The sequence below is a fragment of the Oryx dammah genome, unplaced genomic scaffold (genome assembly GCF_014754425.2).
Source record: "Oryx dammah isolate SB20612 unplaced genomic scaffold, SCBI_Odam_1.1 HiC_scaffold_4, whole genome shotgun sequence".
Taxonomy (NCBI): Eukaryota; Metazoa; Chordata; class Mammalia; order Artiodactyla; family Bovidae; genus Oryx; species Oryx dammah.
The window spans coordinates 63396430-63420707 of NW_024070188.1; the positions used below are offsets into that span (position 1 = coordinate 63396430).

General features: G+C 40.6%; 1 protein-coding gene across 4 annotated transcripts in view; it reads right to left on the reverse strand.

The window, feature by feature from the left end:
• Window positions 1-24278, reverse strand: part of NHSL1 (NHS like 1) — a 144029-nt gene that overhangs the window by 70465 nt on the left and 49286 nt on the right. The window contains exon 1 of one of the 4 annotated variants that reach the window (XM_040238771.1): window positions 104-2658. The exons of the other annotated variants lie outside the window; for them this stretch is intronic. Within the exon in view, the coding sequence (XP_040094705.1) occupies window positions 104-161 (58 nt within the window). The 5' untranslated portion in view covers window positions 162-2658. Of the gene's footprint in view, window positions 1-103; window positions 2659-24278 lie in introns of those variants that run through there. 4 annotated transcript variants of the gene reach the window in all.

The following is a 24278-nucleotide window of genomic DNA, read 5'->3' on the forward strand; positions in this document are numbered from 1 at the left end:
CCAATTATGCTGTTTTACACTCTTAATTCCATCACTCAAAAGGATGAAGTCGTACATAAAACACACACACATATACACAGTGCAGAGAAAAGAAACTACTTACTTTTCTTCTTAAAAAGTTTAATCAAAGACTTGATCTTTGTATTAATAAAGACCACCATTTCCAGGACATCTATGGAGGATTTAAAAATTTGAATCCCATTAAAAGCTCAGTCCAGCAAGCAGGTGGCAATCGGTATCCTTCTGCTCCAGATTCTAACTTTTTCCTCTGGTCTCGAATCCTCAGACATCTGCCTGGGCTGATGTAACTTTGAGGTTGAACTTATTGTCAGGCACTTACAAACCATTAGCAGTCCTTGAACCTGAAAAGCTCCCACTGAAACCTAATCTTTAAGGCTGAGAGTCAACAGTGACAACGTGTACAGAAAGAGAAAGCCAATTGCGGTTCTCATTTGCATGAGAGCCACATCTATCTTTCCGCCTTGGTGCTCAGTGATTCAGTTTCCTCTCCAAGTGATCTGAAGTGCCTCCTCTCTGGAGTCCGCAAAAACAGTAGAGATGTTCCTTTATGGAAGTCAAAGTGAAGCAAAGGTGTTCCCCACTTTCACTGGGCCACTAAGAACGTCCGGATCTTTTTACTGGAGCCAATGAGTCTTAGAGCAAGTCTGTTGATTCTTTGACTCCCTAGTTAAGTCAGGCATTTGAACAGATTTAGGGGGAAGAAAGAGCCAAACTATTGTTTCCCCAACCACGCCCCCAGGCTCTGCCTCCCACACTAAAGGAAGGTTTGCAAGCAGTAAAACTTTACAATGCAATCTCCAGGGAGCTGTAAATGATGACTTGGTTGTATTTTAGTTGCAAATTAGTACACCCAGTCTTCTCACCGTTTTTTTTTTTTTTTAATCCTTGCCAGTGACAGAGAAAAGCATTGTCATTGTTCCAAAGGGTGATCTTGTTTGCATCTAGCTGCCACAACTCTCTCACTACCCCCAACCCCAAACCCTTAACTTTTCCCACTCCAAAGGAGAAAACAGATGATAAAGTAGCCTAATCATTTAAATCTGCATTTTAAAATTTAAAAACCTAGCCTAAGCTCCAGGTTTTTAAAATTCCAAACCAAAGACCTCCCCAATGGGAGAGAAGAGGACTAATTATCCAAGTTTTTCTCTTCAACGTGAATGTACTGTACTAAGTCGCAGTTCTTTTCTCATGTGCAATTGGCCACAGAGAACTGGGTAAATAGAAACAGAGAAGAATCAGAAATGTGGTACAAGCGGGCCCTAGAAAAACACACTTCGGGGTAAAGAGACAGGAACAAAAAGGAAAAGAATACAAATCAAACAATATTATGAAAGGGGACAAAGGAAAAGAATGCGCCTCACAGCTCTCCTCAACTTGACTTCATGGCAAAACAGTTTTTTGAAACATGTTAGACAACCTCTTATTTCATAGCTTTGGGCCAGACTTACAACTGAATGGAAAAATGTAATAATGCACTAATTCAAAACATTTAGTTTATAACAAAAGCTTTTAGTCAAAGAATAAAATTTATATAAGGGGCTCCCTCTAGGGAAAACTTTGGAATGATTCCTCCTCAAATCATCTCCCCCAACACACACACAATCTTATTTTTTAAACAACAAAATTGAAGCAAACAAAACCCAAAACACACATATTATCTTACCACCATACATATTATCACGGATTTCCAACTTGTGTTCTTTCACGTATACACTGCTTTATTTAAAAGTAATTACATGGCCAGATAACAAATGAGAAAAGACTGAGAGTGTAAGTTAAATTATATAACTGCTTGAAAAGTGTGCAAAGTTCCCCTTAGGATAACACATTTATAAGAAAGAGCTGCCTCTTAGCTCACTATACTCAAAACAGGCAGTAGTGGGTTCTAACCAGAAGCACTCCTATCCACAGTCCATGAATTTCTGAGGATGAACATCCCCATCTGGACTTCCAACTACAAACAGCACATGGCCTTTCACGTACGCAACAGTGGCATTGGAACATTGACTTACTCATTCAGAGACAAATACTGAGCACGTACGAAGCGCCATTCATTTGAGATCCCTCTTGGAGCGTACATTACTTGACCAAAAACCACAATTATATGGTATGTTAAAATGCGGTGAGTAGAATGGACAAAAGAAAAAGTTGCATAGGATAAAAGGGGCTTGAGAGGAGGAGGGTGGTGGCCAGGTTGTAATATTAAACAGAGTCAGGGTAGAGCTCACTGGAAAGGTGAGACTTGAGTAAAAACTTGAAGGAGGCAATAGCAATAGAACAAGAATCTGTGCAGTGAATCCAACTGGCTCTCATTTTAAAGAGGGAGGAGAGAAGTTATTGGTAGTGAAACATTTCTAACCCACCAGGACTAGTCAGAGAAGTGCTCTAAGAAATGACCTTTGGTAAGAGTCACACATGGAGAAATCTCCTTTCTCATTAATAAAACCTGATATCGAGTGACCACAATCGTGTAAAGATAATGCCACTGGTTACACAGGGATCAGTGGCAAGTCTGGGGGTTAAAAAGCAGGCTTCCACCTCAGCATCTTACGTGGCACCAGTAGCAACGAACCCCCCTGCCAATGCAGGAGACACAGGTTCTATCCCTGGATCGGGAAGATCCCCTGGCGAAGGAAACAGCAACCCACTTTGGTATTCTTGCCTGGAAAACCCCATGGACAGAAAAGCCTGGTGGGCCATAGTCCATAGGGTTACAAAGAGTCAGAAACGACTGAAGCAACTTAGCATGCACCCCAGCATCCCAGGGCACACCGTCCTCTCGGCATTATTCTTCGCTGCCTCTTAACTCCCTAAGTCCACAGCTTCTGGAAGGAAACACATAAACTATGGTATTTATTGCATTAAATATTAAGAAGGGTTTGGAAAGAGCTTTTTAATTATAAAGATTTCCCCAGTGGTTTTCTCATTTCTTACTTTACAATCTGTGTGTGCTGTGCTGCGCTTAGTCGCTCAGTCATATCCGACTCTTTGTGACCCCATGGATTGCAGCCCACCAGGCTCCTCTGTCCATGGGGCTTCTCCAGGCAAGAATACTGGAGTGGGTTGCCATGACTGCCTCCAGGGGATCTTCCCAACCCAGGCAATGAACCCAGGTCTCAAACATTGCAGGCAGATTCTTGACTGTCTGAGCCACCAGGAAAGTCCAAGAATATTGGAGTGGGTAGCCTATCCCTTCTCCAGGGGATCTTCCCAACCCAGGAATCAAAGCAGGGTCTCCTGCATTTCAGGTGAATTCTCTACCAGCTGAGCTACAAGGGAAGCCCCAATGATTGCTCTAAACCTATCAATTCTAGCTTTGATGTACACATTATCTTTCTTGCTGTCTAAAATTCTATTGCCTGTCATTTTAAAAAAATTCTCCATGGTCACCATGAACTTCTAACCAGTACCAACGGTCTTCTTCTCTCTCATCTTTTGTTATCTTTTTAATCATATACTACTAGTGACCCAGTTGTGGAGCTGTTTTTCATCGACACTGCAGACCACTATTTCCTTTCCTACATCTGACTGCTCCTTCTCTGGGTTCTGACAAACTCTTAACAAGCTTCCAAGAGCCAGGTGTTAAATTTCTGCCCTATGCTATTGGTGGCTCAGAGGGTAAAGCGTCTGCCTGCAATGCGGGAGACCCTGGTTCGATCCCTGGGTCGGGAAGATCCCCTGGTAGAAGTAAATGGCAACCCACTCTAGTATTCTTGCCTGGAGAATCCCATGGATGGAGGAGCCTAGTAGGCTATAGTCCATGGGGTCGCAAAGAGTTGGACATGACTGTGTGAATTCACTTTCACACTATTTACTTATTCCCCCTTGAAACCTTAATGATTTTGCTGGTGTGAAGTAGGAGTCAGCAAATTATGGCTCTTGGGTCAAAGCCAGCTGGCCCCTTTATAAATGGTTTTTTAAAATTAAAAAATAATATCTCATGACATGTGAAATAAGACTCAAATATATAAGACTCAAATTTCAATGTCTGACAGTAAAGCTGTGATGGCACAACTATGCCCGTGCCTTCATCTATTGTATACTCTGCTCTCAGGTTGCACACAACTGCAGCGTGGAATCGTGTGCCAAAGACTACTACATGCCCGAAAGCTGAAGATATTTATTCTTTGTGAGGCTGACTTCCGGATGAAGCCACTGCCTTTAAACAGCCCCCTCAGTCTTCACCTTCATCTGCTATCTTTCACTGGTCTGCCCTCCAGCTCCATCTTAACCACCCTCTACTCAAATCTCACCTTATCTCAAGCTGAATGCCTAATTTAAGCCGGTTTCCTTAAATCTGCTGCTTATCAAGAACTTTTTGATATCTATTAAGGATGACAGTCAATTTTTCAATGAACCAGACAGGTATATTTAAATGCCACTTAAAATGAGAGAATGGAGATGCTAGATGCTAATGCTGTTGGAGCTAAGATGAGACTGTGTGTGTCTTGATCCATCTCTAATTAGCACATACTAAGTTTTGCAACAGAGAAGCCAATGGCTTCCCTGGTAGCTCAGCTGGTAAAGAATCCACCTGCAATGCAGGAAACCCCAGTTCGATTCCTGGGTCGAGAAGATCCCCTGGAGAAGCAATAGCCTACCCACTCCAGTATTCTTGGGCTTCCCTGGTAATAGAGATGGTAAAGAATATGCCTGCAATGAGGGAGACCTGGGTTAAAGATATCTTTAGTTAGTATGTTCAAGTTAATATATCTTACACAAAAGTCTTTATTGGAGTCCATAACTTATAAAAATATTTAGACCAAAAATCTTCAGCTCATGTATTCAAGTTAATGTATCTTATATAAAAGATACATTGAGACCAAAAATAAAAATATTTGAGAGTAATGCATTATGCTCTAAAAATGCTGTCAAATATGACAAAGAAAAATATACTCTAATATCACTTGAATAATCCTGGCAGATTATCCTAGTCCAGATTTTTGAAATTCTTTACCACCACTATTACATAAAAATTCCCATCCTTATTTCTAAAATTCCAACAATTCTGCTTAATCTTCCACTGAAATGAAATCTTACTTTTAACCAACATTCAAATTTTTTCTTCTAGGGAGTCATCTGATCATTTCTACAGTTATTCTATTACTTCCCAGGAGCAGGTGTATAACATACCAGCAAAGAGATAGAGGAATATTTTTTAAAGTAATACATATTCTAAACATTTAAATTGTAAATGTGCACTTATGTTCCACCAGGCAGCAAGTTCACTTTGAGTACTTATTAGCTACCTTGTGTTAGGCATCCGGGTTAAATGTGAATCCAACATGGGCACTGACTTTCTTAGGAAGGTCATAGTCCAGTGGGGACGGCACACCCAAACAGATAAAAATAATAAAATCACAAGTAAGTACAGGGAAAGAGATAAGACCATGCTGTTAACTGAAAGGATGACAAAGGGCATGCAGCTCATTTATTTAAAAATTTTTTTTAATAAACTAGTTTTTTGTGTTTGCATTTAGCTTTAGCCCTTATGTTGTGATCTGAAGCTTTAGGTCAGGAAACAATGTCACAGCTTTGAAGAATTCAAGCAAATTCAAACATATTTTTAGTTACTGGTAGCCATTTCCTGGGTTTCCCCAATGGCTCAGCAGGTAAAGAATCCACCTGCAATGCAGGAGACATAGGAGGCACAGGTTCAATCCTTCGGTCAGGAAGATCCTCTGGGGAAGGAAATGGCAACCCACTCCAGTATTCTTGTCTGGGGAATTCCATGGACAGAGGAGCCTGGCAGGCTATAGTCCAAAGGGTTGCAAAGAGGCAGACATGACTGAGCAACTAAGCAATTAAATGCTACAAAGCATTACATACATTTTATGTGTACAATATTCTATTTAAACTTCTGTCCAAACTTCAGACCACTCACCACCAGAAGTTTAGTTTCCATCACCATACAGTCAACCTCCTTTATCCAGATTGCCCTCCCTGACTCCCAGCCCTTCTGGTCACTACTACTCTGGTCTCTGAATCTGTGTATTTATTTGGTCTATTTATTTAGATTCCACATATGACTGAAATTATATGGTATTTGTTTTTCTCCATCTGACTTATTTCACATAGCATGATAGCCTCAAAGTTCATCCATGTTGTCACCAATGGTAAGATTTCATCTTTTTGTATGGCTGAGTAGTATTCCATCTTATGTGTGTGTGATCTTTATCCAGTCATCTGCTGATGGGCAGTTAATGGTGTTTGGAAAACTAGAGAGCCACATGACAAGAATGAAACTAGACCGCTATCTCTCATCACATGCAAAAACCAACTTAAAATGGATCAAAGACCTGAATGTAAGAAACCATAAAACTTCCAGAAGAAAACACAGGCAGTATGCCCTTTGACATCAGCCGTAGCAACCACTTTCTGGCTACACCTCCTCATGACCTCATTTAGAAGACAAACAACTGTTAGGGAACAGAGGTGAAGAGGGGACCTGTTGGAAAAGCCCAGTCCTGGGACACAAGGAGAGCTGCAAAGGCCTCGGTGTAAGTTTAGGGGAAATTAATGTGGAGAAGAGTGGCGAAGGAGGTGGAGACAGAGGCAGGGGCCTGACCCTGAGGGGCCTCGCTTGTCCTAAGAGGGTGGAATTCAGTGGGTGGCCTAGGGAGTCACTGAAGGACTTTAAGAGAGGAAGTTGTATGGCCAGTGTGAAATTGTAAAGGCATCACAGGTGGAGGTGAAGAGTGAGCCTGAGAGGGCTTGTCTGGAGGCAGGGAGAGAAGGTAGGGGGACCCAGTCCAGCAAATCACGCCAGCGGTGAGGAGGTCAGAACCAGTCCTCGTGGAGGGCTGTTTTTCTACAACACCCTTGGTCTTAGCGGCCCATCTTTAATAGCGTGTATTATGTTTCAGGAACCATTATATACTTAATGTATAAAATTTTTAAAATTAGACCTTAGTTATTAATAAATGACCCTGTTACCATTCATGCTTTCACTTGTAATAAACCTTAAAATATACCCTTATTCTTTTTATTAAGGACCAAAGATTGCACATGTAAACCTAAAAGCTTAAGAGCAGAGCTGTCTAAGGACTCATGGATAAGGCCTCTATCCCCATGGAGCCCTTCCCCTCTCCCATCCACCTTCCCATTTACACAAAGCTTCAGGCCCTCTTCAGTACATTAAATGAAGTTAGGGCATTAAAAGTGTTTATTTTGAACCCAGAACTTTCACAACCTTTGTTTAAAAGTATTTAGTAAAAGGGAACATTTTCAAATAATAAACACAGGAGTTATAAGCAGAAACAAGGCATGATTATGTCACATAATATATACACACATTTTAAATTAAGCAAAATGAGTCCTGGATCAATTGAAAGTGGACTGTATAATCAATAAAGATCACCATGGTCTTGTAAGTGGGGAGGGGAGGGAAGGAAAATAAAACTCAGATGGAATGGAGTTCCAGTCAAAGCTCCGTATTCTAAATGATAATGTAAGCATGTCTCAAAAAAATTTTAGCTCTTGAAAACAGAAAATATTTCAGCCCAGCCTTATCTATAAATGGTGTTTTTAATGACTGTTGATGTGTTTCACACTCTTTTTTTAAAATCAAACATCTGAAATAGAAGACCGTACGTGACTAAGTTAATTTAAGTGTACTGATTATCTTTATGCATGGTTAAAATACTTAATATACAGTGTTTAAATCCACAGACACACCCATTCATTCTTCTGCTTTTCAGACTCATTGGATTGGAAATCATCACAGCAGAAGAGCATCCAATATAAGCCCTATAAAATGTACACATTTAGTAGTAAGAGATTTGAGAAATTTATAAAAATAAACTAGTAACATAATCTCCTTGATAAACATTCATAATAATCCTTTAGTAATAGACTTAGAGAAAACTTAGGCCTGGCCTCTGTTTATTAAGGAACAAAGTTTCCCATATTTCAACTTTTGGAAGCGAGATTTATGTTTCATGTTTTTATAAATACTTTCACATTGAGAGCAATTATATACAGTCTATATTTCTTATCTATGAAAATAACAATCATCAGAAGCTGCAAAGCAAATTAATAACACAGGCAGATGAACAAACACAATCAGTAAATATATAAATAAGAGTAAACTTAAAAACAGGGCTCTCAAATAAAATACAGCATGCCCAGATAAAGCTGAATTTCAGGTTGAAATTTGACAGTTATGGGACTTTTAAAAAATGTACAGTTAAATTCATTTGTTGATACAATTGTAATTTATGATATTAAAAGATAGCCTTAAGTATTTCATATAACAGACAGAAAATATACTTTATATTATTCAAAACAAATTGAACTGACTATAGGCTCTTGCTGTTTGGCATTTAATTGATTAAAAACTGAAAGATGGGTTGGTCAGTTGTTTACTATTTCTTATTTTTCATATCAGGCATTTTTCTTACAAGTTACTACTCTTCATCTCTGCATTCCAGATTTTAAACATGCACAACTTCTTTGATTTACTTGCCAGTTTTATATGCCATTACAGAAGAGATGCCAAACACGAGGTCTGTTAGAGCAGCTGCACAACACACACATCAGCCTACCATCTCCTTAACTCAGCAGGCCCTCCTGGGACAACGATGTTACGTGGGTCCCAATGTGACGAAACACCAAGTATAAACATCACCCACGGTGAATTCAAGTTAAACACTGTTGTTGACAAGTTACATTTTTCCAGTTTACAGGAAATGCTAGAGCTAGAGGGAAAAATGAAAACATCACTCAAACTAAAACGCTGACTGTTTACCTGGTCTGGCCTCTCTGCAATAAATCAATTAAATAAGGACAATAAAGAGAATGTGCCAGATTTAAAGAGCTTTAAGGAACATCACAACCAGATGTATGATCCAGATGCTAGTTTTTGGATAAACTAGATATAAAGAAAACCCTTTTGGACAAAGAGGGAAATTTGCATATGCACTGGGTGTAATCTTACACATTTAACATTTGAATACTGTTACACACATACACACGCACACACACATTGTAGAGATGCTGGCCTGGAATGAAAATACTGATATGTGTCTGATGGCAGATGCTCATAAAGAGTTTTTTAACTGTTTCATGAATCATGTTATTTCGCACACAAAAAAGAAGCATTAAAAATCACCAATATTCTAGAACCACATTGGTACAATAGTCTTTTCTTTCTCCTGCTTCTGAATTAATCTTTAATGATGAGTCATATGGCACACTGAAAACAAGACAAATGGGTATCTCTCTTCTCATCAATATCTGGTTGGGGGAGTGGCTGGGAGTAGAAAGGGAAACCTTGAGAGATGACAATGTATCAATTCTTTAGAAGGAACTTGATCTGGCATCCACTTTGTCAGTTCATTCTAATGCTAGGAAATACCCTTTTCTCTGCACGTGTTGAAGCTAAAGGCTTCAGCTATGGATCCTAGTTAATAATTTAATCTAAACCACTGGTACCATCTGCTCAGTCAATTTTGGAACGTCTGCTATGACTGTGACTAGTTTAGTCATGTCACAATGTTCATGTGACAAACGTTGAACAAATGAAAGGCGAGGCAGACAGAAAGCATGCGATGGGAAAAAGAAACCCCCATCAAAAGCCTAAAACACAAAGGGAGCCCTGCTGACTGAGCATTCAAAGTTCACCCCTGCCTGAGGGGATGGGAGGACGCATCTCTCTAATGCAGGAAATGAGACAAGCCAGAGGCTGTCCTGAGATGATGGGCACAACGTGCGGCAGACAGGGGAGAGCTTTGTGAAGGGAATGGGCCCTGAGACTGGAAGCACAGACGTGTAGGGATACAGCAAGGGCAAACTGGAAAGGGGAGCTGTCACAGGCAACTAGAAAGTTACAGCTGAAAAGAGCCCTAGAGAACATCCAATCCACCCCATTTATTTTATAAAGTAAGTGACCTGATCACAGAGCTACCCAGCAGCTGAGTGGATTTTCCATCTTGTGCTCCAGATTTTATATACCCCATATTGCTGCCTGCACTGAAGAGGGTTGATGGGGTAGGGTACCGACCACCCAGACTCGTTTCTCCCTCCATGCTTTTATAGTTCTTCCACGGGGATGTCAGATCCCTGACTCATCCGCTTGGCAAGCTCCCATTCATTCTTCAGGGCTTCGCTGGTGGTTCAGAAGTCAAGAATCCACCTGCCAATACAGCAGACCTGGGTTCGATCCCTGGGTGGGTAAGATCCTCTGGAGAAGGAAATGGCAACCCACTCCAGTATTCTTGCCTGGGAAATCCCATGGACAGAGGAGCCCGGCAGGCTATAGTTCACGGGGTCACAAAAGAGTCGGACACGCCTTAGTGACTAAACAACAACAATTCATTTTTTAAGTTATAATTCAAGCATTAACCATCCTTAAGAAGCATTCCGTAACAGCTTTCCTGTTTCAAATATTGTGTCATTTGACTTGAAGGATAGTTTCCTCCAACGTGAACTATGTCTGACATGCAGAAAGAGAACGAATAATTTCATGAGCTATAAGCCTTTATACTTAGGCCAATTATGTGCCACATGCTTTTTAGTCCTAATCCATTCACCTGAGTGTCCTGATTCATCGAATTCATTTTACTCAGCCTGTATCAAGTATACAAAAGCTCATTTTAGGAGGGAAATTATATGAGTAGAGTGATATAACAACTAGTTCAACTGTAAAGTTAACACGTTACCTTTCCCAATATAGTCATTTGAAACATATTTTCTGAATGTATATAAAGGGGCTAGCACATCTTAGAGAGTAATTTTCAATCACTTGGAAATTAAGATGTATTTTCTGACAAGGACCTACTGTATAGCACAGGGAACTTTGCTCCATATGTTATGTGGATATAACTCCCTGGACGGGAGTTTGGGGAAGAATGGCTACATGTATATGTATGGGCAGTCCTTTTGCTGTCCACCCAAGACTATCATAGTGTTGCTAACTGGCTATAGTCCTACACAAAATAAAAAGTTTAATAAAAAAAGATATATTTTCTGGGCTATTAAAATTTAACATAGTTAAATCCTTTTATAACAAAAATAATTTACAGGGAAATAATTTTTTAAATTTGAAAAGAAAAATCAACACAAACTTTCTTCTAAATCTTCAAGGAAGAAAAAAATAAACCTCATCGTAGAATGAAAAGCCAACATATAGTGTGATGATCTTGGAAATATAAGAGAGTCATGGGATTAGCTAAGGTGCTTTATAGTTTGGGCTCTCTCCTATTTTTTAAATTGGATGATATTAAGGACCTGCTTGATTGGTAGTGTTACAAAACCTACAAAGAATCTACATTTGAGAATTTTCTACCTAGAAAAAAAAACTGAGAGCAAAGGATACTTCCTAATCAGGACTACCAGGGGAAAACTGACAAAATCAAGTCGAAGATTGCCACCTACAGGGGGATGCTGTCCACTCACTGAGACACTGGAAGAGCAAAGGATTTCTGCTGCTGTCTCTCAACAGAAAAGCTTGGGGAAAAGGGCTCTGGTTTAACACACCTCCTTTCAAGGCCACGTCTCAAAAGAATGCTCTCATATTCTTCCACCAAAGAAAGACCATACTCCATAATCTCCGTGCCCTTTCTGAGCCTCAGTTTAAATGAAGTTGATCTCATGCCTCCAAGAAGATTTGTGAATATTCCTAAACTCCCTAGTATCTACAACCAAGCCCAGATTAAGGAAGCACTCCTATGTTAGAGAGGGCATTTCTGAATCAATAAGAGAGAAGCTACATGACATGTGAATAACTGGAACTAAGAAAAAAAGAGGTCCACATCAGCTTACAAGCAAAAGATAAAATTTTATAACAAAGGAACCCAAAGGAGTGTTTTCCATTTGGAGAGAAGACGATTTGAGCCATACTGTTTGTGAGTACAAAAAATACATTATTTAAACGAACAAGGGAAAATCAGATTCTTCACTGCCTAAGTTCTTTCCAAGTAATCATAGATAAAGTATGAAGAGTTAGAGAAAAGAATTACTTGAGCTTATTATTTTGCAAGCAATGGGACAATCCTATGAACTGTTTAGCTTTTCTTCTATTTCCTGTGATTTCTTATATTGTTTCACATATGGTTAAGATGAAGGCTACAATTAATAAGCTGGTGTGATCAACTACTTTTGTTAAGAGGCCAGCTGGTTCACATGCAAAATGATAATCAGACAAATTAAGACAGACTGCTTTGGTTTGGTGATGAACTGACAGCAATACTTATAGTTAAATGTCTCCAACTGTATCTGGTTTTCCAGTAATGGTAAAAGTTGATTCAAGTAAGGATAATATTTATCCGATTCATGTTAGGTTTTATTTTTTTAAAAATTACATTGCCCTAAACCACTGAACAAACAGTAGCAGAATTCTTCAGAGAAACCACAGCTCCCCATTAACCATAAGAGCTACAAAGATTTTATAATCATACGAGAGGTACACCAGCAGGAGCAAAAGAAAGTCAGCCTGGCATAAAAGGACATTCAGGCTTGGTCTAGAGACTACAGAATGTTTACTGAAGTCAGGCAGTCACAGACTTTTGACATGAATAAAACCTTTCTGTAAACTCAATTTTTCATATATTGCCACTGATTTTTCTTTTCAATTCAGTGATAAATGTTAAATATATGTTAGCTGCTCAGTAGCGTCTGCCTCTTTACAATCCCATGGACTGTAGCCCACCAGGCTACTCTGTCCATGGAATTCTCTAGGCAAGATTACTGGAGTGGGTTGCCATGTCCTTCTCCAGGGGATCTTCCCAGCCCAGGGATTAAACCTGGGTCCCCTGCATTGCAAGTCAGATTATTTACCATCCAAGCCACCAGAGAAACCCAAAAGTTAAATAAGTAAACAACAAATGATAGCAAGAGGCAAGAATAAAAACAATGATTATTGTACAGAGATAAATGTTCAGTATCTCTAGATTCTAATAACCTAATATTTCCAAAGCAAGGATTTCATGATGTAGACTTCTGAACTGACACTGTGGAAGTGTTTCCATGCTTGTGGGCATTCAGTGGTGTTCAAAGAGTATAAAATTGCAGACAGCTGGAAGGGAAGGGAGGTGACTGCTGTGCCCACATATTAGGCCCACAAAGAATCTGAGAAAAATCAATGATAATCAAAAAAGTAATGCTACTACTAGGTAATAGCTGCCCACTGGTTTTGTAAAAAACTGATACGTTTATTAGCTCCTTTGCATCAGCATCATGACAGTTTGAAATAGAAAGCAGAAAAAAAATGAAATTTTTTGTATCTTAGCAAATATAATAATATTAGAAAGGATTAAGGTGAACAATCTTATGTGCCTAACAATATTTTTAATATGCAGCCAAAAATATGAAGCTTGAAAACATAAAGACAGGTAGGGATATTTCATAATTTGGTCTACCGCTTTGTGTGTGTGTGCATGTGAGCGCGCGTTGCATGCTTTTTTCACTAAAGAAAAAAGATAAAGTCATTATAGGAATTTGGTAATGAACACATGGGCAATCACTGTTTTCCTCAACCAGAATTATTTGGGGAGAAAATAAAACAATTAAGTTCTTAAAATCCAAATAGTCAAATCTCTCTCAAGTTATACGTCAGTTCTCTGAAGACTCAGCTCTGTCCATTTTTATCACTTCATCCTGAAACATCTCTCTCTCATATGAAGGGCAGCCCACACATATCATTCAATGATAAAACAAGTTCAAAGGAAGCTGCCACAATCAAATCTCATTAGCGAATTGCATTTAATTAAGTATACATTTAGGCTATCGAGGGTGGTCCTAAAATAACTGTACTTTCCAATACTTGCCTTGATGTTCATGTACAATCACCTTCACCTTGACTTGAATTTAATTATTTTATTATAACTGCTTTCTGAGAAGTACCAATTGCACCCAGCAATAGTGGAACCAACCACAGACTCCAGACAATATATTATATTCATTACCAATTAAGCCCCTGAGCATCTCCAGAGAGCTAGTTTTAGTAGGACATTCCATGTTGAAATAGGATTAAAATTCACTTCTTCGCTCAGTAGCCTCCCCCTACCTCTTGTGAATACAATCACAGCCACCCATCAACAAGGATAACTCTATATTCTGAACTTTCTAGCTTCACTCAAATTGTTTAACATCAACAGTCCCCTCCCCGCCAAATGGCCTCTTCTTTCTGCAGCTGCTGCATGCCACAAATAGCTTCTTGTATAATTTGACTTAGAATGCACCCCAAACTAAACATGTTGAATGGCAACGTGAATGCTTCTTTCAGAGAGTGCTAAAATGTGTAGAATGTCCTAAAAACATCGCAGTGGCAAAGGGGTTCGTTTGGTAGTCTTGGGGCAGAGGACTGCTTTCAGCCGTAACCTGCAAATTCTCAGTTCTGTGTAGCTGGGTTTGGAAGATTCCCATGGTGATCAAAGAAGGATGAACTAATTCCCCTGTCTACAAGGGCATTCTCTAATGTTGCCTCCATTCCCCACAACAAATAAATTCCTTCTCGCTTTCCTAAGTAAATGTACTTACTCTCAATCTATTCATGCTCTAGCACCAGTTATCCATTCTTCAGATCAGATCAGATCAGTCGCTCAGTCGTGTCTGACTCTTTGGTTAATTCAAATGGTTTAAGTTGTTTAACTTAATGTTCTGTGTATGCTGGGTTTCCCTTGTGGCTCAGCTGGTAAAGGGTGCACCTACAGGAGACCTGGGTCCAATCCCTCAGTTGGGAAGATCCCCTGGAGATGGGAATGGCTACCCACTACAGTATTCTGGCCTGGAGAATTCCATCGACTGTATAGTCCTTGGGGTCACAAAGAGTTGGACACGGCTGAGCAACTTTCACTTTCTGTGTATGCTACACATGGCAAGACCCCCCCTGCCATTTTTGTAAGGCCCTAGGAGGCTGGGACAAAATCCACACAGATCTCTTTGCCCAGGGCCAACCTTGATGCCAGGCAAAGCCAGATGCTTGGGAACTTGATACAATGTGAAAACACATAACATTCATGCGAAGTGAAGTGAAGTGAAAGTGAAAGTCACTTAGTCGTGTCCAACTCTTTGCGACCCCATGGACTATACAGACCATGGAATTCTCTAGGCCAGAATACTGGAGTGGGTTGCCTTTCCCTTCTCCAGGGGATATTCCCAACCCAGGGATTGAACACAGGTCTCCCACATTGCAGGCAGATTCTTTACCAGCTGAGCCACAAGGGAAGCCCAAGAATACTGGAGTGGGTAGCCTATCCCTTCTCCAGGGGCTCTTCCCGACCCAGGAATGGAACCGGGGTCTCCTGCATTGCAGGTGGATTCTTTACCAAATGAGCTGCCAGGGAAGCCCAAGTGAAAGTCGCTCTGTCGTGTCCGACTCTTTGCGACCCCATGGACTATACAGTCCATGGAGTTCTCCAGGCCAGAATACTGGAGCAGGTAGCCTTTCCCTTCTCCAGGGGATCTTCCCAATCCAGGGATCAAACCCAGGTCTCCCGCGTTGCAGGAGGATTCTTTACCAACTGAGCCACAAGGGAACAACCATGGGCACATTTAAAAAGGGGCAGCAGGCAGGGGGGTGGTAATCACTCATCTTTACCAAACAGCTGGGGGAGGGAAAGAGCCTGGAGAATTTTAAAAACATTTGTCTACAGGCCCATAATTGTCTAAACTCAGAAAATTTCCCTTTAAAGGTAGCTTGTAAATAAATACTAAACAAAAATTTCCAAACAGATAATGGTCATTTTCACTCATTTATACAAGTCATTTTTTGAAATGCTTCCCAGTGTGTTGAAATTGGAATTTATCTTCTTCAAGTGTGTGTGTGTGTGTGTGTGTATGCCTGTGCACTTAGTTGCTCAGTTGTGTCAGACTATTTGTAGCTCCATGGACTATAGCCCACCAGGCTCCCCTGTCCATGGAGTTCTCCAGGCAAGAAGACTAGAGCCGGTAGCCATCTCCTTCTCCAGGGGATCTTCCCAACCAGGGGAATGACCCTGGGTCTTCTACATTGCAGGAAGATTCTTTACTGTCTGAGCCACCAGGGTATACTGGCAACCAGATTGCTGGAGCTGATGGACGAAAGGAGAGGAGTTGAAGGAAAAAAGCTCCCTGTTATTCACGCATGGAGACCTGTACTCTTCTTCCATGACACTACTTTGCTTTTGCATAGTTATTTGTTTAGTGACTGTATGTCCCACTAGACACAGGATCTAGTCTGTAGAACAGAGGCCATGGCTCAGTGGGTCTGCAGGGTTGAGATGTCAGACACCAGATCTGATACACAGTAGGTATGCAATTAATATTATTTTATTAAAGGAATGAGTTACAGGAAGAAAAGAAACAGTTTCAACTCAGCTCTAGAGAATTTAGCTTTATTCTATGGCATTAAAAAATAACTAATGTTAAAGTATCAGTATCAACAGAGAGCTTTAAACAAGAGACAAAAGTTCATTTTAAAAAACCACTTGACTCCTTTCCCACCCAGTCTCCTTTAGTACAGACAGATACCATATACCAAGCACCACTCCAGGCACCAGGACACAAAGAGAAAAAGAATTTTTTTTTTTTAAGCAAAGTCTTCCTTGATCCTTTCATCTCCCTTTTACCCTAAGAGTGGATAATCCACTCCTTTTTGGTTTATCCGTTCTATCATTGCGCTCATCTGTCTCCCCTATTAGGACTTTCTCTCCTTGAGGACAGGAATTAGGCTTTTATTGGCTTTGGAGATGCCAGTAAGTTTGGTGATTGTAAGGAATTCTATCGAATAGAAGACAAATATAAGAAAATGGTAGTAAGACACATTTTAAAGCAGAGGATAACCTCTAACGGAAGCCAGGAGGAAATGATATCAGGGTAAACATGAAAAGGCAAGATGACGTGTGTGCTAGACCTTGATGGGCTCGCTACATAGAGAAGGATATGAAACACATTCCAACTGGACAAGAGAGAGAGAGTAAAGGCATAAAGAAGAGAGGGGTGCATCTGTGTGTTGGGAATGAGTCACATGGACGGCAGATGGTGGTGGCCCCGGTCAAACCCCCTTGCAGACTGTGCCGCACGTGAGTGGAGCTGGAAATCACATTTCCCAGACTCCTGTACATCTAAGCCTCTTGGTTTGAAAAACCGCTAAACCTTAACTTGATTGAGGACTTGAGTCCACACTGCTGGGGCGTCAGCTAGTTCTGGTGCTAAGTCTGGCTGTTGAGGCATTTTGGTAGGAGCGGTAGCTGCAGTCTCAGTGCCCGGTACCAACTTTGGTGGAGATGGTAGGCGGCACCAGTGGCCCTCACTCTGCAGGTAAGGCACATGGCTGAGGCAGTGTGGTCTCGGAGTCCAAACCTGGCTGCCAGCTTTCTGCCTGCAGCAGAGGTAAATGGCTCCCTTGGTAAGCTAGTTCTGAGCTGGTTTCTTGGGAATCGTTCCTGGGAGTTCAGCTTGAATCTGTTCCCCAAAACTTTCCAATGATCTTTACCCCCTGTTGAATCCTCTTCTGCTTACATTTGTTATCTGAACCTGCTTGAGACAAACTGCTGGCCCTGCCGATGACACAGTGGGGCTCCCAGGGGCGGTGATGGGAATATGGCTGGAGGGATCTGGCCTGTTGACTTCATTCACTTAGTAATGATTGGGCATCAAGAGTTTTCATATGAAACAGTGATTCTGTGTTTGAGAAAAATTTTGGAGACATAGAGAAACGAATTGAGAAAGTAGGCACATTCTATAAAACCAAGGTAAACTAATGTTGAGGAAAGAAGAGACAGAAGTAAGCAGTCTGTGTCCCTTATTATGTCAATGACTTCCCCCATGCCTAATTTTTGACTGTATCCTAATGCTGCCTCCCTCTCTTAAATGCTAATTTATGCCAGGTAGGACACCAGCAATCTGGAGGGTGGGATATAGCTATCCACTGACTCATGTAAGTCTCTAGTCTACCAGTCTCCTTTCAATTTCATACTGCTGAGCAATTCTGAATAACTATTTTAGTTCTTGACTACTTCTTACCTTGACAAACTGATTCTTCCCCTAAGAGTGGCTTTTGTGTAAACTGTATGATTACGGGCTATCCAGGTGGTACTAGTGGTAGAGAACCTGCCTCCCAATGCAGCAGACATGAGACAGGGGTGTGATCCCGGGGCCAGGAAGCTCCCCTGGAAGAGGGCATGGCAACCTACTCCAGTCTTCTTACCTGGAAAATCCCATGGACAGAGAGGCCTGGCAGGGGTCCATGGGGTCTTAGAGAGTCAGACACAGCTGAAGTGACTTAGCAGGTATAAACTGTATGGTCATGATCAAAGTCCATAAATGATGAGCAACAGACATGTGAAAAGATGCTCAACATCACTAATTACTAGAGAAATGCAAACCCAAATTACAATGAGGTATTCTGATCTCATACAGATCAGAATGGCCATCATCAAAAAGTCAACAAATAGTAAATGCTAGAGAAAGTGTGAAGAAAAAGGAACTCTCCTACACTGTTGGTGGGAATGTAAATTGGTACAGCCACTACAGAGAACAGTAGGGAGGTTCCTTAAAAAACTAAAAAGAGAGTTACTATATAATCCAGCAATCCCACTCCTGGGAATATATCCAGAGAAAACTCAAATCTGAAAAGATACAGGCAATAATAGTCACAGCAGCCCTATTTACAATAGCCAAGACATGGAAGCAACCTCAATGTCCATCTACAGATGGGTGGATAAAGAAGAGCTGAAATACTACTCAGCCTAAAAAAGAACAAATAATGTCATTTGCAGCAACATGGATGGACCTAGAGATTATTATACTAGGTGAGGTCACAGAGAGACAAATATCATATGATATTACTTATATAAGGAACCTAAAAAATGATACAAATAAATGTACTTGCAAGACAGAATCAGATTCATAGACTTAGAAAACAAACATGATTACCAAAGGGGATAGTGAGGGGATAACAGGGATGGGAGGAGAGATAAATAAGGATTGGGGATTAACATATACACACTGCTATATATAAAACAGGTAAACCACAAGGACCTACTGTACAGCACAAGGAACTATACTCTATATCTTACAATAATCTACACTGGAAAAAATAAAGCAACATCTCATAGAAAAAGACCATAAATGAAAAATAACACAGTCTCTGTATTTATTTTAAAATGCTATCTTTTCTTCAATGTTAATTACATACAACTCTGAAATACTACATCAATTCTGATAAAGAATACACAAGAAAAGCTAGCCACAGTCAGTATCTAGGGAAAGAACATCTAATAACTGAGACAAGACCGCCGACACTTTGTTAAAGCAGCTATGACGGCCATGCCAGGACACTTAGATTCAGACAGAGTCCATTCACTACACTAAGCTAAAAGGCATTACTGAGAGACATTGAGAAGCTTTCAGAATCTCCAGGTGGCCAGAGGATAAATTTACACACCACACAGCTATTGCCATGAAACACTGCTGCTGTTACCACCTGCATCAGTGGCTAAGACTGATCACGTACAAAACTGGAAGTCAAGCGTCCACATAAACGAACGCTGGCTGCTGGGCTTGCCACTGGATCCAAACAGCTTACACAGCTGCTGCCTACAACTCCTCAGTCTGCCATCCAAATTCAATGAGTCTGGGCGACAAGAGCCTAGGTCACACACCTCCAACTCTAGATATGAGGGAGTCTGGTAAGTGAAGATGCCACTTAGCTAATGTGATAGAAGTCAGGCCAGACAGGAAGCGAGATGGAGCTGAACGAGCCGTGACAGAACCTGCTACAGGGTGTCTGACCAAGTTCTTGAGCAAGAACAATGACTAAGAGGCTCCAAAATGAACTGGAATTTGTCACCTTTTATATCTGTTTTTGATTCAAATCCAGAAATATGGTTATTTATGTCTGAACTTCTTAAATCAGAAGCTGAGAAAGTTGGAGAATTCTTTTACACAAATTGCATCAGTAGCCCACAAGTAGTATTCGACACAGTCACTCACGAAGCACAACTCAACACAGCCTCAGATTGGTTTCTTTCTATAGATTTGCTTTTTGGAGAACTTAAAAAACTACAGCAGATTCTTTAAAAGACACACTCAAATTCACATTATATATAAAAATAATGGCAACAGAAGTGAGGATGGAAGGTTCAAAGGAATGATTTTCAAGAAACAAGATTCCATACATTGTTGCAATCTGACTTCACATATTAAAAGACCAAGTTCAATACCTTTCCCAATTACCTTATATAATTAAAACTGGGGGGGAAAATGAGCAGAAACAAAGCTTAGAAAAGTTTATGTCTGGCTTTAATTCTCTACTATATCATAATCTCAGGAAGGAGATGGAATAATCTAAGCAATGATATAGAAACTTTGACACACATTCTAAAACATCACTGAAGAATTAAACACTCCATAGGTGAGCATTTATTGAGAGAATATAATTTCTCTGAGCACACTGCACAAATACGGCTTCTTTGAATGAGGCAAGAAAAAAATACTTTACCATGTACATAGTAATTATCTTCAACAGTATTTTTTTCAAGGCATAATTTAGTGGTAATACTAGAAAGTGAATCTTAAAAAAATTCTGTTCTGCTGTTCAATTTTCCTTTTGATAAAATGAAGACCTCAAAAAAGTCTTATCAAGAAACAAATGACAATCAAATGGAATTTCTATGTACTTCATAACTCAAAATATTTACTTCCTCATAAACACCCTGATATCATAATAATAAAAGCATTAAATATTAATGTTCTTATCTAATTGTTTAAAAATCAGAGAAATGGCATCTTGGATGAAGAAAGTAATTTGCTGCCATCTCCATATTTGAATTATTTAATTTTGCAAGGCGAGAGTGACATGTGTACAAGATGATTTTTTGATCATCATGATACATAGTCCCTATCAGAAGAGCAGCAGGGAGCAGGTGAACTTTCGAAAATGATCTTTGAAAACAAGCACAGTGCTGTTGTCTGGCACCAGTTTTTCCTCGCACTTCAGAAAGGACACTTCTCCACACACAATCAAGGGTTTCTAACAGGATGTCTGGAGAAGGATCCAGAACACTTACACGGGCCGTATTTCTTATTCCTTCTATTTCAGGATTCAGAGAGGGTTGATTAGCAACTCTTTGCTTCATGTTTATATAATGAAATGTTCTGTCTCTAGAAAAGAAACATATCAGAGCCCTCTCTGGCGGAATGAACAGAGAAGAACACAGAGCGAGGCTCACCACCCAGTTCTGCAAGGGTTAAGCCATAACTAGCTGCAGTCACTGACCCACAGGGCATCCTGGGAGGAAATTAAGATGGTAACAGAGTGAGGCCCTCTGTGCTTTAGACAAGCAGGTCTCTCAGGCAGAGGCATATCTCAGGGAAAACTTAAAAGACCCCGTATCTTTGCATCTTCTCATACACAGAAAAGCACTAAAAATCATTCACTTGAGATATCAGGTTTTTGTGATCAGCAGTAACATTTTACCAAGACATATGCTTGACTGCACATATTTTCTCACCAAAAATCATACATAAACTGGTTTCTACCTCTGCCTGTTTGGAACGGTTTCCTCAGAGCCACTGAGTGGCTGTCTCCTGGGCTGTAGTCCTCAGTAAGACCCTGAATGACTTACGAGTCTTGATGATGGGTGTTTTTCTTTCAATGGCTAGAAGAGCATGAATGAGAAGTTGACCACCTTGAGTTCTAATTTTTGGGACAAGTACATGAGTACCAGATCTCTTTGACCACTGTATGGAGAATAGATTGTGTGTGAGCAACAAGAAGTAGGAAGTTATTGTCATAAACTAGGCAAGAAATAATGAGGGCTTGAGCTCATGGTGAAAGATGAGAGAAATGTGTGGATTCAAAATTTATTTAGGAGGCAGAACAGAAAGGTTAGTTAGATGTGGGACAGAAAGAAAGGGAGAGAGCAATGATAATTCCAGGGTTTTTTGTTTGTTTGGTTTGGGTTTGTTTGTTTTTCTTTTGCAGAATTTGCCTGGGGGGATGCTAGTGATGCCATTTGTTGAGACAAGGAACTCTGGAGGGGGAATGGTTGAAGGAGAAGGGAGTCAAAACGTGCTTCATGGAAACCCTCAAGTGCAGAAGGAAATCTCACATGGGCTATTGCATCCAAGTCTGAAGCTAGAGGAGAGCCCAGGGTAGGAGATTAAAGAAAACTTGGAAAACAACAAGGTCCTACTGTAGAGCACAGGGGACTTTATTCAATATCCTGTGATAAGCCATAATGGAAAAGAATACAAAAAAGAATGTACATATATATAACTGGATCATTCTGCTGCATAGCAGAAAGTAACACTACACTGTAAATCAACCATACTTGAATAAAATAAATTAAAAAAAAAAAAAAACCTTGGAAATGAGCATACAAAAGGTACTTTAAAAGCACTGAATGAGCATATTTGGGCAAAGGAGGTGGGTAGAGAAGAGGAAAGAGAATTGAGCCCTGACGCTCTTGGTTAGAAAGAGGAAGAAAGAGTCAAGAAGTGGTCAGTGAAGTAGGTTTTTAAAATCTAAGGGAAGGAACTGTTTCAAGGGGCAGGTGGGGGTGGATAAATAATAGCCAACTCCACAGACTGCGCTCCTAAGTGAGGCAGAGACAGAAATGTGGGTGCTGCATTTGCCGTGGAGAAGCTGTGAGTGCCCCTGTGGAGGACGCCCAGCACAGCAGAAGACCAGGAACGCAGATGCATGCAAATCTATGAAGCGGTGGGAAAGTGAGGAGACTGGACGCAGAGGCAGACCACTGGCTTTACTGATTTGTCTATTAATATGTTTTGCACTGAAGATAAGTAGAAAAATGGGTGGGCAGTGAGCATGGAGGGATATGTGAGGTCAAGAAAGTTTCAAAATCTGAACTACATCATTATAACATCCTTTTTCAGAAAAGTTCTGGTTTATTTCTCATTAAGCTCTCTGGTTTGTTTCTGTGTCCACAGGTCACTGAAAAATCCTTTTCAGATTCACATTGCAAAACAAGATTCAACAATCGGGGTTAATGAATGACAATAATCTTTAGGCATAAAGGCAGGGAATTGTTTTCTGAATTGATAAATTTCATTAATGGAAAAAAGAAAAGGTCTCCATCCCCTCGCCACACCCTTTCATGATCTCTCTGCATAATGTCTGCAACCACCATCTTCTCACCAAACAATGGCTGGACCAGGTTCCTAACATTCTTGAGAAGAATCATTCATTTGAGCAAAAAGTATCCAGCAAAATCAATTAAAGAAGTCTGTCCACAGTGTCTTGCAGCTCACCCAGCAATTTTTGTATATAAGAAGAAGAAACTATCCGTGAGGGAAGGGGAAGGCAATGGATTAAAGAGAACTTTTTAAGGTAAAATAGCTGGAGCAAAAGAGCTCAACAGCTCCAAGAATGGAAGACAGTGCCCTGAGATGGGAATTCTCGATTTCCTTGATTGGGAATTCTTGACATGAAACCATCATGAATAGGAAGTCCTGGAATAGAAGAATAATGGAGAGGATGAAACCTGAGAATGTTAACAGGAAGCCCAAATCCATGTCTATCTTGTAGGTCTACTGCTGCTGCTGCTGCTAAGTCGCTTCAGTTGTGTCCAACTCTGTGCGACCCCAGAGACGGCAGCCCACCAAGCTCCCCCGTCCCTGGGATTCTCCAGGCAAGAACACTGGAGTGGGTTGCCACTTCCTTCTCCAGTGCATGAAAGTGAAAAGTGAAAGTGAAGTCGCTCAGTCGTGTCCGACTTTGCGACCCCATGGACTGCAGCCTACCAGGCTCCCCCGTCCATGGGATTTTCCAGGCAAGAGTACTGGAGTGGGTTGCCGTTGCCTTCTCCATCTTGTAGGTCTAGCCTGGTGCCAAACGGTAAGATTATTGTGTATTATAAAGCATAGAATAGCCTTTAGGGAGACTAAATAAAAACAATAGCTAGAAGTTAGCACTGCTTATTCTGAGCTGAGTATTCCCATACATGGTCTTATTTAACTCACCAATGCTAATCAGAGCCCTGAAGTGTCTGAGTTGCTGTTGAGGAGATGGAGACACAGTAAGGAGCAAAGTACTTTCCAAAGGCCCTTAGCATGTCCAGTGGTGGCCCAAGGATTAGAACCAGGTTCTAGAACCAGGCATGAGTTCTAATACCATTCTATAGGCCCTCTAGAGATGCTTATGGCAGGAAAAAGCACTTAAGGAAGCAGAGAACCAAGTCCCACAGAAATGCACACAAAGCCTAAGAACTGAAAGCTAAAATTAAGCATGAATTTTAAATGTACTTTTTATCTGGTACAGAAAAGTGCACAAACGGTAAGTGAGCAGCTTACTGAATTGTCACAAAGTGGAT